Source organism: Coturnix japonica, chromosome 1 (genome assembly GCF_054131305.1).
Source record: "Coturnix japonica strain WE chromosome 1, WE-NBRP24, whole genome shotgun sequence".
Lineage (NCBI taxonomy): Eukaryota > Metazoa > Chordata > Aves > Galliformes > Phasianidae > Coturnix > Coturnix japonica.
The window spans coordinates 170954004-170970639 of record NC_140663.1 but is presented as its reverse complement, the minus strand read 5'-3'; the positions used below and the strand labels follow the sequence as shown (position 1 = coordinate 170970639).

General features: G+C 39.1%; 1 protein-coding gene across 1 annotated transcript in view; it reads left to right on the top strand.

Moving 5' to 3' along the window:
* Positions 1-3837: 3837 nt before the first annotated feature.
* TYR (tyrosinase) overlaps positions 3838-16636 on the top strand; it is a 43918-nt gene continuing 31119 nt past the window's right edge. Inside the window, 2 exon segments of the mRNA NM_001323239.1 lie at positions 3838-4676; positions 15701-15917. Of these exon segments, the coding sequence (NP_001310168.1) occupies positions 3858-4676; positions 15701-15917 (1036 nt within the window). The 5' untranslated portion in view covers positions 3838-3857.

Sequence of the window (16636 nt, the reverse complement as noted above, 5' to 3'; positions counted from 1 at the left end):
TTGTACAGATCAGTATGTTAGTTGCCTTGCTTTGGATGGCAGATCTGCTATTCCTGTTATTATATTTCTACACATTGGCTCTAATTCCCACTCAGTGTTTTCAGACCAGTGGCTGGTGTGCACACAGCCTCTAGGTCTTCCAGTATCCGATCAAAAATACTATAGCTACTTTGTTCATTGCATGAGAGCTCATTATAAGGGAGTTGGACTAGGTGATCTTTACAGGTCCCTTTCAACTCAAATGATTCTATAATTATATGATTCTGTAATAAAAACACTGATCCTATAAAATGAAGTGGTTCAATGATGTTAAAATGGGCAGACTAACTTCATGCTAGCAGGCTTTTTAACCAATGAGATAACATCTGTCCACACCTTTCTGTTTCTGTTAGAACATGAACTTGCATTTCTCATCTTTGCATATAGCATAAAAGCAACAACATTATAACACTGGCTCAGCCTTCTTTGAGCAATTCATCAATGCTGAGACTAGGGATTCAAGCATGGAATAGGTTAATGTGATCAGTAAGGGGGTTGATTCAATAATGCAGTGATTGCTCTTGGTAAAATTATGCCATAACAATTTTAGCCTAGGAAGCCAATTACATACAGGAATTTTTCTGCAAGGGCTCAGGGCTAAGGCTGGCACAGGGTGGCAGAAGTGCTTCGACTTGCTGCACATGCCAAGTTTAACTGAACTTTGTCCACACTGAATTTGAGATTAGGGACCACATCCCACTCATGACTGAATACACCTGCAAGTATATCTATCATATCATCAGCTGTGTTGAGAGGATATTAGGTATGCTGCTCCTGAGTTAAAAGTTGATTACTTACAGGGCTCAGAATCATTTTTCAGCCTGAGGCTGTGCTCCTTTCATACATCTAAATGGGTGTTTAAGTCTTATTTCCAGATATCATACCAAAAAAAGTTGTGGGGGTATTTATCTTCAGCTAAAAAGCATGTGGGAGTTCCTAGCCTGCTTCTCAATAAAGAGCCAAATGCTCACATTCTAATGAATGAATCCTAAAACCACAAGAAAAATAGCATGTGTATTTCAGAAAGATATCTCACTATTCTGTATCTGTGATGATTTTCTTATCTGTTATTACTGACAACTCTATAAGACAATTAAGAACTTTGTAACGAAAGCACATCTTAGATCTTAAATATTGTTGTTTTACTCTGCTACACTGAAATCAATCCTTCAGGCGATCCAGTTGCAAATTTTTGTGTGGAGTTAAAATTCAGAGACAGGAGGCAGGGCCCCATGTTAGATTGTTCCTAGAGTTCTCCTCTACAGAACCCAATTTTTATGTGGCTTGTGGTCATTTTTATTCTAGAATCAGATAAACTTGGAAAGGGCCAACAAATAATAGTGTGTTTTGGGGATAGAGGAAGTGGTCTGCTACAGTGATGCTGATCTTGTGAAAAATGTAGCATTTGTCAAACTTGAATAAAAAAGTCTTGACTCATACTCAGATGTTGGGACTCAGATGTGAGAATGAGGTTTCAGTGCATGCAACATGATGGTGTTTATCCAGTAGCAAAATTCAAGACAGAGTTCTCAGTCTAAAGTCTAACTTCATCTGATACAAAAACTTCAGTTAAAAATAAATGAAGGTTCTGTTAGAGTTCTCTCAGAGGTATGGGTTGAATTTTGGGTGGTCATTTGTGCAGCCAGGAGTTGTACTCAATGTCTAGTGTGGGTCCCTTCCAGCTCAGGATATTCCAGAATTCTGTGTTGACAGGCTGAAGGAATAGAAAGTTTTATGTGATATTATTAATGATGAGAATTTGGCCTGGATGCAGCACATGAGGTGTGACTATCTCATGTTTTGTTGACTCTACAGTCACACAGGAGAACAGGAAAATGTATTGTCTTACTTACAGTTGCGTATAGATGGAAAGGCTGAATTTCCAAATGCAGTCTGAATCACTGACAGTTAATTAAAGGAAGTCTCTGCTCATCAGCAGGTCAAGAAGGGCAGCATATGCTTCTTGTCAGTCACATTTCTCATTCAGAGTTTCTCATTCATATGGTTTCACAGGAGATTCCTCTGTTAACCAGCTGCTTCAGAAATGTGTCATATGACAAACTTGTATTCTTATTTTGTTTTAACACTGAACATAAAATCCCCATTGAATATAAACATAAGATATTGAATGCATTTTTGTGTATGGCTGTCTGCTTAAATATATATTCAAGTGCTATTCTGGTTTCCTATGAGGCTTTGCCTCAAGCCTTTCTTAATCCCTATAGCTTTTCATTGAAAATTAGAAAATATAGATTGTTATCCTTCGAGATGTCCCTCTTCTCATGTGTAGCAGTTTTGCACTAGCTTCCACAGGAGGAACACTAAAAGAAATAGATTGCAAAAAATTCCCAAACAGCCAGGAAAAAGGAAAATAAAATAAATCAAACAAACACGATTTTCTCAATCTGCTTTTCAAGCCTAGCATGGAAACCAGGAGAATCAGACAAACAACAGTAAGCATCAGCCTGTGGTTAGAACTATTTCTGAAAATACAGTTCCTTTCCCCTTGCTCTTTCTGCTCCAAGAGCCCCCATCACAGGCACTGGCACTCAGAGATAATCTCCCTGAATATCTGAGGCATAGAAGCCAACTGGATTAAAGCACCTCGTGCTCCTCAGCATGGTCATGTGATGACCTGCTGATCCCAGTAAAAGGCATCGTTTCCCAGCAGAGCTCTCACTTATTTCCCTAGATGTTGTTCCTGCCTTCCTGAGATTCTCTGTAATCATTATTCTTGTAGGGAAAAAGAAAAAGAAATTAAAGCAACTGCGACAACGACAACAAAACTCCTTCAGTTTTAGAAGTAACACTGATAGCTGAAAAAAAACTGCATAATTTAAGTGCAGTTTGCCCACAAGTAAACCAACAGCTGTCCCTGCTTCAAGGGTAATTTCAAAGTAGTTATAACTTCTAATGGTTTTCATATAGGTCCTCAATTGCAAATCAGACTTTCTTAGAAGAAGAAAAAGGGGTGAGTTGTCTGGAGTAATATACAGAGTAAAGCACATAGATTTGATGCATTCTTATGGGAGAAAGGCAGAAGTCAAGGTCTGGTTTCCAGGTCCCACTAAAAATACTGTTATCAAGTCTGATACCAAATTGTATGTATTCTCAACAAACTGAAGAAATTTGGGAGCAGGTTTTGGCATGGAGTTATCTATTAAAATGCTAGACATAACAGGGGAATTGACATTATTATTTTCTTAATAATTTTTCACTTTGTAGGTACTTGTTGCTGGTCTGGTGAAGTCAGCTCAAGCTGAAATACAAAAAAGACAAAGACAAATAATTTATCATGTCCCCATCCCATGTGCACACTAATAGTCATTTTATCATCTTTATGCTCACTGTCCTTATTAAACTGATCAGATTTTCTGGATCTTTTTTTAAACAATAATTTACACAGAAGCATATTATCAAACAATGATGCTGAACAGACAACTGCTGATCCCATGTCCAGATTTTAATCTTACTTCTCCAATTGCAACAATAAAGCAATCATGTGCTAGGCAGAAGATTAAAATTTTGCTATAAATGCCTTCATTTTGAAACCTGTAGGGGGTGGGAAAAAAAAGTCAGTTGGCTTTCATCCACAACATGTGATAATCAGATTAATCACAGAAGTGTATTCTGTGCGTAAATGCATCCAGGGTAGGAATGGGGAAGGACATTGGAGGGTGCACAGTAGCAGAAGTCAGTGGTGAAGCATTCCCAGTTGGGTGGAGAAGTTTCTTTCACACTCAGGTCATTGGAGCAGTCAGAGAGAAATCTTCATGCACTGAAGCATAACACTGGTGCTCCCCTGCTGCTCTGTGAGGATGCTTCTGTTTACCATGGGCTTACTGCTGGCCATCCTTCAGCCATCCACTGGGCAGTTCCCCAGAGTCTGTGCGAACACACAGAGCTTGCTGAGGAAGGAGTGCTGTCCTCCCTGGGAAGGAGATGGGTCCCCTTGTGGGGAGCGTTCCAACAGAGGAACCTGCCAGCGCATCCTTCTCTCTCAGGCTCCTCTGGGACCACAGTTCCCTTTCTCAGGAGTGGATGACAGAGAGGACTGGCCTTCTGTGTTTTACAACCGGACATGCAGATGCAGAGGCAATTTCATGGGGTTCAACTGTGGGGAGTGCAAGTTTGGCTTCTCGGGACAAAACTGCACTGAAAGACGACTGAGAACAAGAAGAAACATCTTCCAGCTCACCATCAGAGAGAAGGACAAGTTCCTTGCCTACCTTAACCTAGCAAAGAACATCCCCAGCAAGGACTATGTCATTGCTACTGGCACATATGCGCAGATGAACAACGGCTCCAACCCCATGTTCAGAAATATCAACGTGTATGATCTCTTTGTCTGGATGCATTATTATGCCTCTCGAGACACACTCTTAGGCGGCTCCAATGTGTGGAGAGACATCGATTTTGCCCATGAAGCCCCTGGTTTTCTGCCTTGGCATCGTGCTTTTCTGCTGCTGTGGGAACGTGAGATACAGAAAATAACAGGTGATGAGAACTTCACCATCCCCTACTGGGACTGGCGAGATGCAGAGGACTGTGTGATCTGCACTGATGAATACATGGGTGGCCAACACCCCACCAACCCTAATTTACTGAGCCCAGCATCGTTTTTCTCCTCATGGCAGGTAAGGACAGGCAAAGGGATGAAGGCAAGGGGAGGATAAGAAGAAAGGGAAGAACCAGGGGAAGGGAAAGGCTGATCATGCCCAAACTATCCAACCTGACTTTAAGTACTTAAGTGAGGTGCACTATCTGGAGAGAACGTAGACTGCTTTCCAGATTTTACGTGGATCTTCATTTAGAGTACTCATTCATCTCTCTCTGCTTTGACAGTAGAACATAGTTTAATTATGAATAAAAGTCACTCTAGAGGGAGGAAAGTCATGCCTTTGTTTCCAGGCATGAGCTTTAGCAGGCTGAACAGGCTTGTGTGTGCCGGAGCAGCCAGCTGAGTTAAAGAAATTTTTATGTATGCAAATAGCTAGCACACAATCCCGGCAAAATTGTTGGTGTCTGAATGAAGTAAACAGTTCTAATATGATCTACTCCTTTCTCACTGACTTTCTATATCAAGAGTTAAAACTATCCAATTAGTCTTGTCTGATTTCAACATAAATAAGCAAATAAATAAGTAAATAATCCTTAGAGCGTGGAAAAAACATCTGTTCTGTTCACCTCAGTAGTTCTAAAGGAAAACAAGAAGTGATCCTTCTTGCTCAAAGGAAATAAGTAAGTTCAATAGCTATCCTCTCCACTTAAAAACACTGTGAGTTAGTCTATAAACCAAGATTACATATTTGCCAAGGTGATGCAGTCTCATACGATCAAACTATACTGTGCTGTTCTGACACTGAGATTTTCTAGAGTTTATTTGGCTCTTGCTCGTTATTATCTCAGTGCCTAAAATACGGTGGCAGAGGTCTATTGGCTTCCACAGACATACTCCATCATGACAATAACAGCAGTCCCTTCTGGCACTGAAGTCTATGATTATGTTGGTGTAAATCTAGTTCTGTTCTATTTAATTCTGTACCAACAACCCAAATGAAGATTGAGCAGTGTTAGTGATTTAATGGAAAGTGAAAGATATACAAGCCAGCAAATCGCTGATATTCTGGCCTTTATAAAACAATGACTAACTGGGGTTACTGGGATGGTTTTCTGTATTTAGTCTTGAATTTTGCCCTCTAAATAATGCAGTGTATATCTAGTCCTGTAAACTCAAGCATTTCCATCTACAACAGCAGACCTATTTTAGAACATTCTCTGGTATAAATTTTGTATGTATTGTATAAACACATATATATGTAAATATATGTGTTGTTAAATGTATGCATATGTGTGTCCCTTCCAATCTGAGATTCTGTAATTTGGTCTCAATGCCCAGAAACATTCCTGGCCACATATATTTTAGCCATAGACATAAACAGAGTAAAAATATATATATATATTTTGATCGTATTTGTAAAGGTTACCCTTATTTCTAATATAACGAATCAAGATGAACTCTACTAACTAAATTTGATTGCATTATCAGAATGCAGTAGATCTGATCCCAGTCTGTGCCAAACTAAATAAAGAGTTACAGGAAATGGTACAAGTGTTAACGTGGAATAAATGAAACTAAAATTGAGCTGGCTATATTTGTCAAGTGGAGCTTTCAGTGTAATGTACCGGATGAGACAACCAAAGCTGTAGGAGGTAGGTTGTATAAAGGAATCAGAAAGCCGCTAGCAATGTTTTCTAAAAGCCGTGGAGGGATCGAATAGTTAGATTTAGCTCTCTTTTTCAAAGATGTTATTAACCATATCCAAATTCTTAGAACTTCTTCATCCTAGTGGCAAGTACCCAGACGCTTTACCAGTCACAGTGAATGTGTTTAAGAACTTAGAAGTCAGTTTATGACTTCTCATTTAAAGCTATGATCATAGATACATTCTGGAAACAAACACAGTTTATGAAATCAGTGCCTTTTAAAACACATATCTTTTATAGCTTCAATAGACACAGCAATTAATATTGTTCTATATTTAAAACACATTCCGTGTCAGTATCTATGAGTAAAAACTCCTAAGTTCTTCGATGAAGCTTTCCAAGTCATTTCTGAAAGTAAATGTTTATCACATATATTTCAGTCATTCCTGGAAATGTTATACTTTCCAAAATAGCTTCCAGTTTCTGAAATAGCACAGTTTTAAATTCAAAGGGGGTTATTCAACTTTAACGTCCCCTATCAGCTGCCTTATCTAGGAAAGAATGACCAAAATTGAACAGAGTGGCATTTTAAGTCAGAGAGCTTGGGGCAAAGATAAAAAACTAACTGATAACTGATCCAAATTTTAACACTTGCTGACTATGGAATAACTTAGTTGATACAGTTGCTTTAAGTAGCAAAAAATAAGAGATAAGAATCTTAGCCCAGAAAATTGAAATGGAATAAATACAGCCTTAGCTTCAACCAGAAACCATAGATCTGCTGCAGAATATGTTTATTATCTACGTTCCGGTGATAAACAAGAAGAGGATTTAAAAAGAGAGAAGAAGAAGAGGAAGATCCAGAAATGTGAAGGAATTTAGGCTTTTAAAAAGCATGCAGATTAAAAAGAAGGCAAGAGAAACCTCTTGAATAGCAAGTCTGTAATGTAGTGTCCTTTTACAATATTAAGTTATTAAGTCTCTTTCTAAAGCATAACAAAACAATGTCTGCTACAGGAGGAAATTCTGCTCAATATACAGTTATGGGTTTATTTTAAAAAGGCAAAGTGTCTATTTGCAGAACAGCATCTTTCTTTCTTTCTTTTTTTTTTTTTTTTTAATCCCTAAAGAAAGGAGAAAATACTTTATTCCATTGAGAAGTTGCCATGGCAACATGGATACCCATGAATACATGCTGAAATTCTTGCTCTCTCCTTAGTTTTATTTGGCATGATGCTGTTACCACTTAGCTGAGTGAATTATCAGTCCACATTTTCCTCATGTTTACCACCTAAGTGAAACTTTTGATTCCTGCCTCTGTTTTTACCAGTAAGCCTATCAGGGATCTTTAGTGATACTGTTTGTTTCTTTCATGCTTTAGAGTGGGTAGAAAGGATTTTCCTACATTTTCAGCTAATTGCTTTTGATGATTCAAATGTTGCGTTTAGATTTATTTAGGACTGCATAGCACCTTTATCAAGTTTTATAATTCCATGCAATTTATCTGAAGGCAAGGTGGGAAATGCAGCTTTTCCATGATGTTCTGAGAGTTTTTTGGTTTACTGTTCATTTCTGTAATTATTCAAGCTAATGAATTTGCTAAAGAAATAATTATGATGCCTTGATTAAATAGCAATGGGTGAAATTCTGCTCTCCTCTTCACCAGAGATAACTTGGAGAAATTACTGAAATCAGTGGAGCTACAAATGTAAATATAAATAAATAAATACCTAAATAGACTTTAAAAGACTTCTGCAATTAAAAGCAGAATATTTCTGCTGGGTTTTAGCATCAGAGTTCTGGGGTTCCCCCCATGTACTGGACAAGCACTGAGGAAAATAAAGCAGAAAGATATAAATGCTGTTTTATGTTTGTAATTATGCAGCCAGGCCACACCACTGACTTCACCCTCCATCCCTTGAACTTTCCTAAAAGAGTTATTTGTGAGAAGCAATTGCATAGCATGGAGGGCTGCCTACTCTCAGCTGCGGTGTTGCAAGCCTGGAGCCAATTATTTGATGCAACAATCAAGAATTTCCCTCAGCACTTCTTTCTGTATAGCCCTGCAGAACTACAAATGGAAAGTAACTACAAATGGGAAATAAATTCCAAAAATACAAAGTGGATAGAGGGCTCTTGAACTAATAATGGCAGTACTTTATACCAATTACCTGCAAATATGACTTGATAAGAAATAATTTCTGTTATTCAGGCACTGTTACTTAATTCTAAGCACAGCTTATCACGGAGCTGTACTGCTAGTTGAATAATCTGAGGGAATCATTTGAAGCACTGTTTTCTGTCCACTTTTAAGAATGGAAACCATAGAATGGCTTAGGTTGGAGAGGACCTTAATAATCAGCACTTCCAACCCTCTTGCCACATGCTAACTGTCAGCCACTGGATCAAGCTGTCCTAGACCCCATTCAGCCTAGCCTAGAATGCCTCCAAAGATGGGGCATCCAAAGCTCTCTGGGCAGCCTGTTCCAGAGTCTCACGATTCTCTGAGTAAAAAATTTCTTCCTAACATCTAATTTAAATATACCTGCCCTCTTGTCCCATCACTTTTGGACAGCATTTTATACAGCCTGAATTTCACTCTCCTGAATTTCAGGGTCCTGATTCCATTCTTGGCCAGGCTTGTGTTCCTTGAGGTCACAGACTTGACCAGGACATGGTCATGCAGCCCAGGCTACCTCCAGTTTTAATATCTTTAAAAATCTCCTCCACATTGGTGAGCAACAGGTCCAGCAGTGCTTCACCTCTGGTCAGTCTGTCCAGTACTTGAACTAAAAAGTTATCATCTATGGACCAATTATTCTCTCTTTCACAGCAGTACATACCCTTTCCCCATCAAATCCAGTTTAAAGCCATGTCAATGCAGCCAGTTGGGCTTCCTCTGCCTTTTAATGTCACTGTAATCTGAAAATAACTCTACCAGATCATGAGGTTGGACACTGGGCAGTAGTCAGCTCTTCTCTAGCATGTTTTCCCAGTTTCTCTAGCATTTGTTTTTCTGTTATGTACTGAGAAAAGGGCTGCAAAGATGATGAAGGGTCTAGAGGGGAAGAAATAGAAGGATTTCCTTGGAGTGGTGAGGTCCTGGAACAGGCTGTCCAGGGAGGCTGTGGATGCCCCGTCCCTGGAGGTGTTCAAGGCCAGGCTGGATGGGGCCCTGGGCAACCAGATCTAGTAAACATGGATGATACTTGATCCTTGAGGTCCCTTCCAACCCGGGCCATTCTGTGATTCTGTGATTCTGTGACCCCTGGTTTGTTCAGAGGAGGCTAAGAGGAGACCTCATGGAGACTACAGCTCCTCAAAGAGAGCAGAGAGGCAACAGGAGGCAAGGAGAGGAGTCCTTTGTGGAACCCAGAGTAGGACATGATGAACCATGTGGGTTAGTTCCAATATGGGACATTCTACAATTCTGTGGAAAAAAAAACACAAATAACTTCAAAGTATGGAAGTTAATAGCTTCTGAATTTCATAAAAACTGTATTTTCTTTCTTTTTATTTATTTGTAATTCACTAGAAACAAGCAAACAAACAAACAAACAAACAAAAATTATCTATAGAAAGATGAGTCTGGGAATTTGTGGTGGACATGGATACAGCAACACTGAGGGCACAACTTGGAGACAGAGAGATCAGGGAATCACAGTCTGTCAAGCTGGAAAGACTTTATGAATATTGCAGCTCTAATTGACAGCAGAGTTTCCTACTCCTCCCCAGCAACATTTTGAGGTGTTGAATGCAATGCAAGTTATCCACCAGTTTTGGGCTGCATCTGAGCAAATAGACAAAACTCATCCACTTTTTCTGAAGGCTGAGAAAATACCTTGCAGGGCCTGGGTTTGTTTTATAGTGTCACTTCACATTTGTCTCATCTATTTGTAACCTTGAGTTTCATAGCTCTTCCAGTTAATGTTTGTGCTGGAAGGGTCACAGAGATAATTAATGACCTTTCACTTGCATACAGAACGCACACAAAGGTTTTTAGAATTTCTCTGAAGTTTTACTTTGCAAATTTTCTTTTTTCTATGTCTGTTTTACCTTCCTATTTCCTCTAACATTCATGAGTACATGAAGAATTAGATATAAATATACACAATCCCTTAGAAACCATTTGGGCTGCTATAGATACAGCACCTGCTAGAGTGCTGCCTATAAAAGTAAGCTCCCAAAGTACAGTTTGTTCTACTGTAGATTTGGGGATTTCCCTGGATATTTCCTCTTAGATAAAGAAATGCCTGAGCTTTGACACTTAATTAGGATTAGATTACGTCTGGCCCTAATGCAGCCATTTTAAAAAATAAATAAATTAAGAAATTAAGAAATTAAACCTCTTTACAGTTGCCACATTTTAAATCTAGCATGAGTCCTGCACTTGAATGCCACTTCCAAGCAAGGTTGTGAGAACAAATGGAGAAAACAAGGGAGAAGAGAAAGGCACTGAACTGGTACAAAGTGGAATCCAGGACTCCAGTTTATGCACCCAGACTTGTGAGACAAGTGTGCATGTGGGAATCATAGAATCATTGAATCATTAAGGTTGGAAAAGACCTCTAAGATCACCCGGTGCAACAGTCAACTTATCACAATTATGCCTACTAATCATGTCTCTCAGTGCCACATCTCCATGCTTTTAGAACACCTCCCTGGGCAGCCTGTGCCAGTGAATAATCACTCCTTCTGAAAAGAATTTTTTGCTATTGTTCAACCTTAATATCTCCTGGTGCAACTTGAGGCCATTCTCTTTAGTCCTATCTCTATAGTTATGTGGGCGAAGAGGCCAACACCTACCTCACCATAACCTCCCTTCAACTAGTTGTGGAGAATGATAACATCTCCCCTGAGCCTCCTCTCCTCCAGACAGAACAATCCCATTTCCCTCAGCTGTTCCCCATAAGGCTTGTGCTCCAGACCCATCACAGCTTCACTCCCATTCTCTGAACATCTTCCAGGGCCTCAATGTCTTTCTTGCAGTGAGGGGCCCAAAACTAAGCACAGTTCTGGAAGTGCGGCCTCACCAGAGCTGAGTACAGAGGGATGACCAAACGCAGCAAAGGAGGACTTGGAAATGCTCGTTTCTGACTGCTGGGAGAGAGATGATGTGCCCCACAGAAAAGTGGTTGCTCTGGCTGCATTCAAAAGGGTTATTATTATATGCTGTATTAACCTGGAGCATAGAACCACAAAAACATTCTGATACATCTTCCAGAGAGAGGTAGATTTGTGGTTCATGGGCTCAGAAGAGGAGCAGAGATAGGAACTGGGTCTCCGAGGAAGCAATAGGCCAAGGCACAGATATGTTTCTTAGTGGCTACACTTCCTCAGCAGCCAAAGGAATTTCAGAGCACTTTTTCAGTTTGCAGCCATTTCAACACCCAGGAAAATTATTCATCAAGTTTTCCAGGTATTCAGGTATATGATGCATGTACTGCATGTTTCAATGTAATAAACACAAATAATTTGTCACTCAAAACTTCGAAGCTTTGAATTTAAAAATGGTAGATAAAAGACTGAACTTTGCCAAAAGCAATTCCTTTTACTTCAGCTCAGGGGATGGTCTGTGCAAGCAGGAGCAAACTAAACAACAGCAATGCTTCTGCACATTTACAGCCCGTTTTCGAAGGAATGACACAAAGAGCTGTGCAGAGCATCTCAGCTGCAGTGCACCAAGGGGTTCTCATTTATTTATTTATTTGTGGTGATAACAAGGCCCGTGAATGTTGCTGCGCATTCTGGACTGCCATCTACTGGTGTCTGCTCTGCTTACTGCTTACATAAGCTGTTCCTCAGAGAATCTCCGTAAGGATTTCTGTGGAACCAGTGGGTTTGTGCACAGAGGCACTGGGTGCAGTTTGAATGTGAGGTTTTGTTCAGGGTGAACAGAGAAATTTGCTTAGGGCTGTTTCAAAAGGGAATGTGTTTATACAGCTTTTTTTTTCTTTTTTCTTTTTTTTTTTTTAGTAGAAAGACTTCATACTGAATTTTATATATATATATATATAAAGGCAATTCTGTGACCTATTTTGTATAAACATTATGCAGACTAAATCCAGAAGGAAAAAAACAAACACGACACTTTTGACTGGCCTATGTGCTGTTACTACTGACACCTCACCTGACTGATAAAGCAGCAAATACTATTTTCAGGACAGAACTATAACTTGTAACACCTAAATTACACCTTTCTGGAAAAGCAACCAAGCTCATTTTACATCTAGACTCTAATGTTTAGTTCAGGGCAGGAAGGGCACAGTTAAGCACTTTCATTCCTGCCTCTTATGTTGGCATTTCATGATCATGCGCTACCAGATGCCTTACAGCATCTTGCTTTTGTTTGGTTAGTCAGTTAACAAGGGCTACACAGAGACACAAATTGAATTTAAAAAAAATAACACTTTAGGCTTTTATAAGCCTCCAAACGTTGAGTGGAATTAAGTCACACTTAAACAAACAAAACAATGGGAAAATGTTATTTTGCTTAGATATATTTGAGCTTATGCTTGAAGGATCCTTTTCTGAGTGTGTGAGATGCAAATTGTGAAAGCAATGCATGATTCCTCTTTAGGATGCATTGGGTAATATCTCTGGGTGGTGGGCAGAGGATGAAAAGACAAGAGATGACAAGGCAGCAAAGTCAGGAGAAGCTCTACAAAAGGACTGCAGAAAACCAAGCTAGACAGAAAGCTTTTGTGAGTGCAGTTTCTGAGATAAGTGCTGACTGGGAAAAGTGTTGAGATCCACCAGGCAAGGCTCACGAGTTTTCTTCACTGGTGCGTTTATAGGGTCTTCATTGTGCATTCTTTATAAGCAAAAAAAAAAATTACTATAATATCTCCTACATGAATCATCCCCCTGCTTTCCTGTTAAGTTGGTTGAACTTCATTAGATTAAAGAGAAAACAGTCACCAAAACAGCTGTGTAGTTGTGCTTTGTGTTTCTAAGTGTAGGTCTCTCCATCTCGCTACCTCTTCCTTCTTGGTGAAATATGAAAATAAACTTCTTAGAGGCACAATCCTTGGGTTAGCTGCCAAGAGAAATTGAGTTCTGTGCACGTTAAACCCTGCTAGACAACCACCTCCATCCTCCAAGGGCACCTTAGCAGTTTTAATAGACCGGGGCAAATTTCAGTTAACAGAGCAGCCTCAGTGGATACATTTCTCTGATAAGCTTTCTTATCTCCTCAAAAAAAAAAAAAAAAAAAAAAAAAAGAATAATTGATTCACGAGATTCATATTCATAAGAAGCTTATCACTTAAGAACTCCAGATTATAAGAAATCTAGGTTATATCACCAGCTCTGTCACACATTTTCTATGAATTTGTGGACAAATCACTTAGAAAAGGATTCTTCTCATCTCCTTCCAGTCAACCAAAAGTTTGTTAGGCAGTGAAGCAAGTTGTCTTTGACTCTGTCTTAAGTGACTTCAGAGTCCTATCCATGCCTCCAGGGTGTGATTCATCCCATCCTAATGCAGAAACAGAACATTAAGCTGAACACTTAATTTTGCCTTCCTCGCTAACTTCAGTCCAGAGACTGTTCCCACATTGATTTTTTTTACACATTTTCTTTCACTGACTTAATCAATGGAGAGAGCTTGGCACCCCTAGAAGTAAGTACATCTCAGTTACCAGACATCTGGTTTGGGAGGGTTGAATCACACTTTGGAGATGCCTCTTTCTATTGATTGCTGAGGTTGCCCTAAAGTTTTTCTTCATTCCCAGCAATTTGTACACATCTAGCAGCAGTAAAGTACATCTCCCACTCACTTCTTCCCATAACAGAGAACCTCACGTTCCTCCACCTTGTTCACTGCAGATATGGTGCCTTCAACCCCCTTCTTTGTTTCAGTTGATGAAACAGGGATAAACTTCCAGGACAGACTTTTGAATGTACATTACTCAAAACAGAGACTTTTTCTTTCTCCATACAGCTTTCTCACTATGTTGATGTCATGGAGTTATTTAGATCCATGACAGCTGATTACCTGCTAATCACAGGATCCCATTTGAATAGATCTCTGGTTGCTTTTTGAGATATTTTGTTTTGGTCTTTTTTGCTTTTTTCTGTTTTGTTGTTGTTGTTGTTGTTGTTTGTTTGTTTGTTTGTTTGTGTTGTTGTTTGTTTTAAGAAAAAGAAAAAAATAAAGCATTAGATAGCAGATTTACTTCAGACTCTCAACCTCTCCTGAGGTGCCAATGAAGTTTTGAGCCACTTTTGAGCACTGTTTGAGCCTGGAAGCTTTGAGCCACTGTTTCTGTTTTTGGTAAATTCATCAACTGTACCACCAGCCAGGACCAACAAACCATCTAACATTATCTTCTGCTTGTTGTTGTGTAATTATGTTTTCCCCCATCCTACATTCTTCATTCTGACTCCCTGCTAGGCAATGTCCTGAATATGAAGTAGACATATTTGTTAGAACATGTACAAACTTCCTATGGGTTTAATTTAGAAAAACTTATATATATATATATATATATGTTTGTTTATATATATTTCCCGTTGTTTTTCTGGTCAAGCAGTAGATGCAATGAGATCTAGTGTATGAAAGCTTTTATAATAGGCGTGAGAGATGCATAGCGATCAGAGGACCTATATCTCCAGGTTAAGTTCTTGTGGCTTAAAAAGGTAGCTAGCAGCATCTGGGAAACATAGACAATTAGAGCATCCACTTTTAACCTATGGCAAACGGGAAGGAGTTTGACTCATAATTAACTGACTATCACTTGAATTTACATTGATCTACCTTGCTTGTTCAGGAGTCTCAAACTGGACTGGAAGTTGTCATTCCCAGTCATTTGACAGTTATCTAAGAAATAATGATTTGCTATGTCATGGAACTTTGCTTTTGAGTTGATAGATTATGGCAGTATTTAGTACTTTTCCAATATCCATGAATACAGCACCTCGGATTTTGATATACATGCATCTCCACAACATTCTTGTGAATAAATCAACAAGATATAGTGAAACTAAGTGATTTGTCCATTTAGTCTGACAAAGAACAGATAGATATTTTCAGACCAAATTACAATTGTTTTCATGTTCCAAGTCAACAATTTTCTCCTTTATTATATAGGGAGACAAATCCATGATTATGGCTTTGTTCAGTAGTGAGATGAAGCCAAAAACCTCCTTTTTGCAGCTGCAGCAGCAGGTTTAACTCCATCTGAATCCTGCCACACTGATTAATAACACTGAATTTAGCTTTAGTGAGTTTCTAAGTGCACAAAGAGGTGATACATTGGTCCACATGGACAGCCACTGGTGCATTATTTCAAAATTCGCACCATAGTAGGGTGATGTTTTCTATGAAATATCTTACTATACTGTATATTTCCTTCACTTCTTCCTCAAATAATAATCCAAGTGCATTTTTGTTTGTTTTCATTTTTTAAAAAAAAACTGCAACTTTACTAATAGAAAATATTTTATACAGGTAATCTGCACTCGATCTGAGGAGTACAACAGCCAACAGGCTTTGTGCAATGCCACTAGTGAAGGGCCTATACTTCGAAATCCTGGAAACAACGACAAATCAAGGACCCCAAGGCTCCCATCTTCATCAGAAGTCGAATTTTGTCTGTCACTCACTCGGTATGAATCTGGATCCATGGATAAAATGGCCAATTACAGCTTCAGAAACACTTTGGAAGGTAACATGTTCCATTCTGCTATGATATCTCTGCCAGTAACTTGATTGTCTCTGGGATTAGAGACTTTAAACTTGTGACATTTTTAGCTAATTTCATTATGCACAACTCGTAATTATATAATATAACATACTATAATATAAAATAATATAATGATATATTGTATTATACCATACATAGTTCTAAAATAATAATAATTACTACTGGAATATCAACATACAGGAAGTACCACTTTAAAAATATAGAAAGCACAGTCTAGACCAGACCCTCCATCCATCTGTTATGAGACATTGTCTCAACACTTGTCAGTACCACGCACAGAAATATAACTGCATAAAAACAGATAAAAACAGATAATCTAATAACCTGCTTGCACATTTTTGCAACCATGTCCATGCAGACTACAGGATTATCCCGAGTCTGTCTTCCAGAGACTGTGCTGAATGCCAAGGGTGAAAGAAGATGCTGCCACTTGGATTCTATGTATGCATTCAGCAACTCATAGCAGGCTTGACCCCAGAATCTAAGGGTTAAGGACAACATTATACCTTGAACATTAATCATAGAATCATAGAATGGTTTGGGTTGGAATAGACCTTTAAGTTCATGTAGTTCCAACCCCCTGCTATAGGCAGGGACACCTCCCTCTAGACCAGGTTGCTCAAAGCTCCATCCAGCCTCGCCTTGAATGCTTCCAGGGAGGGGGCATCCACAGCCTCGCT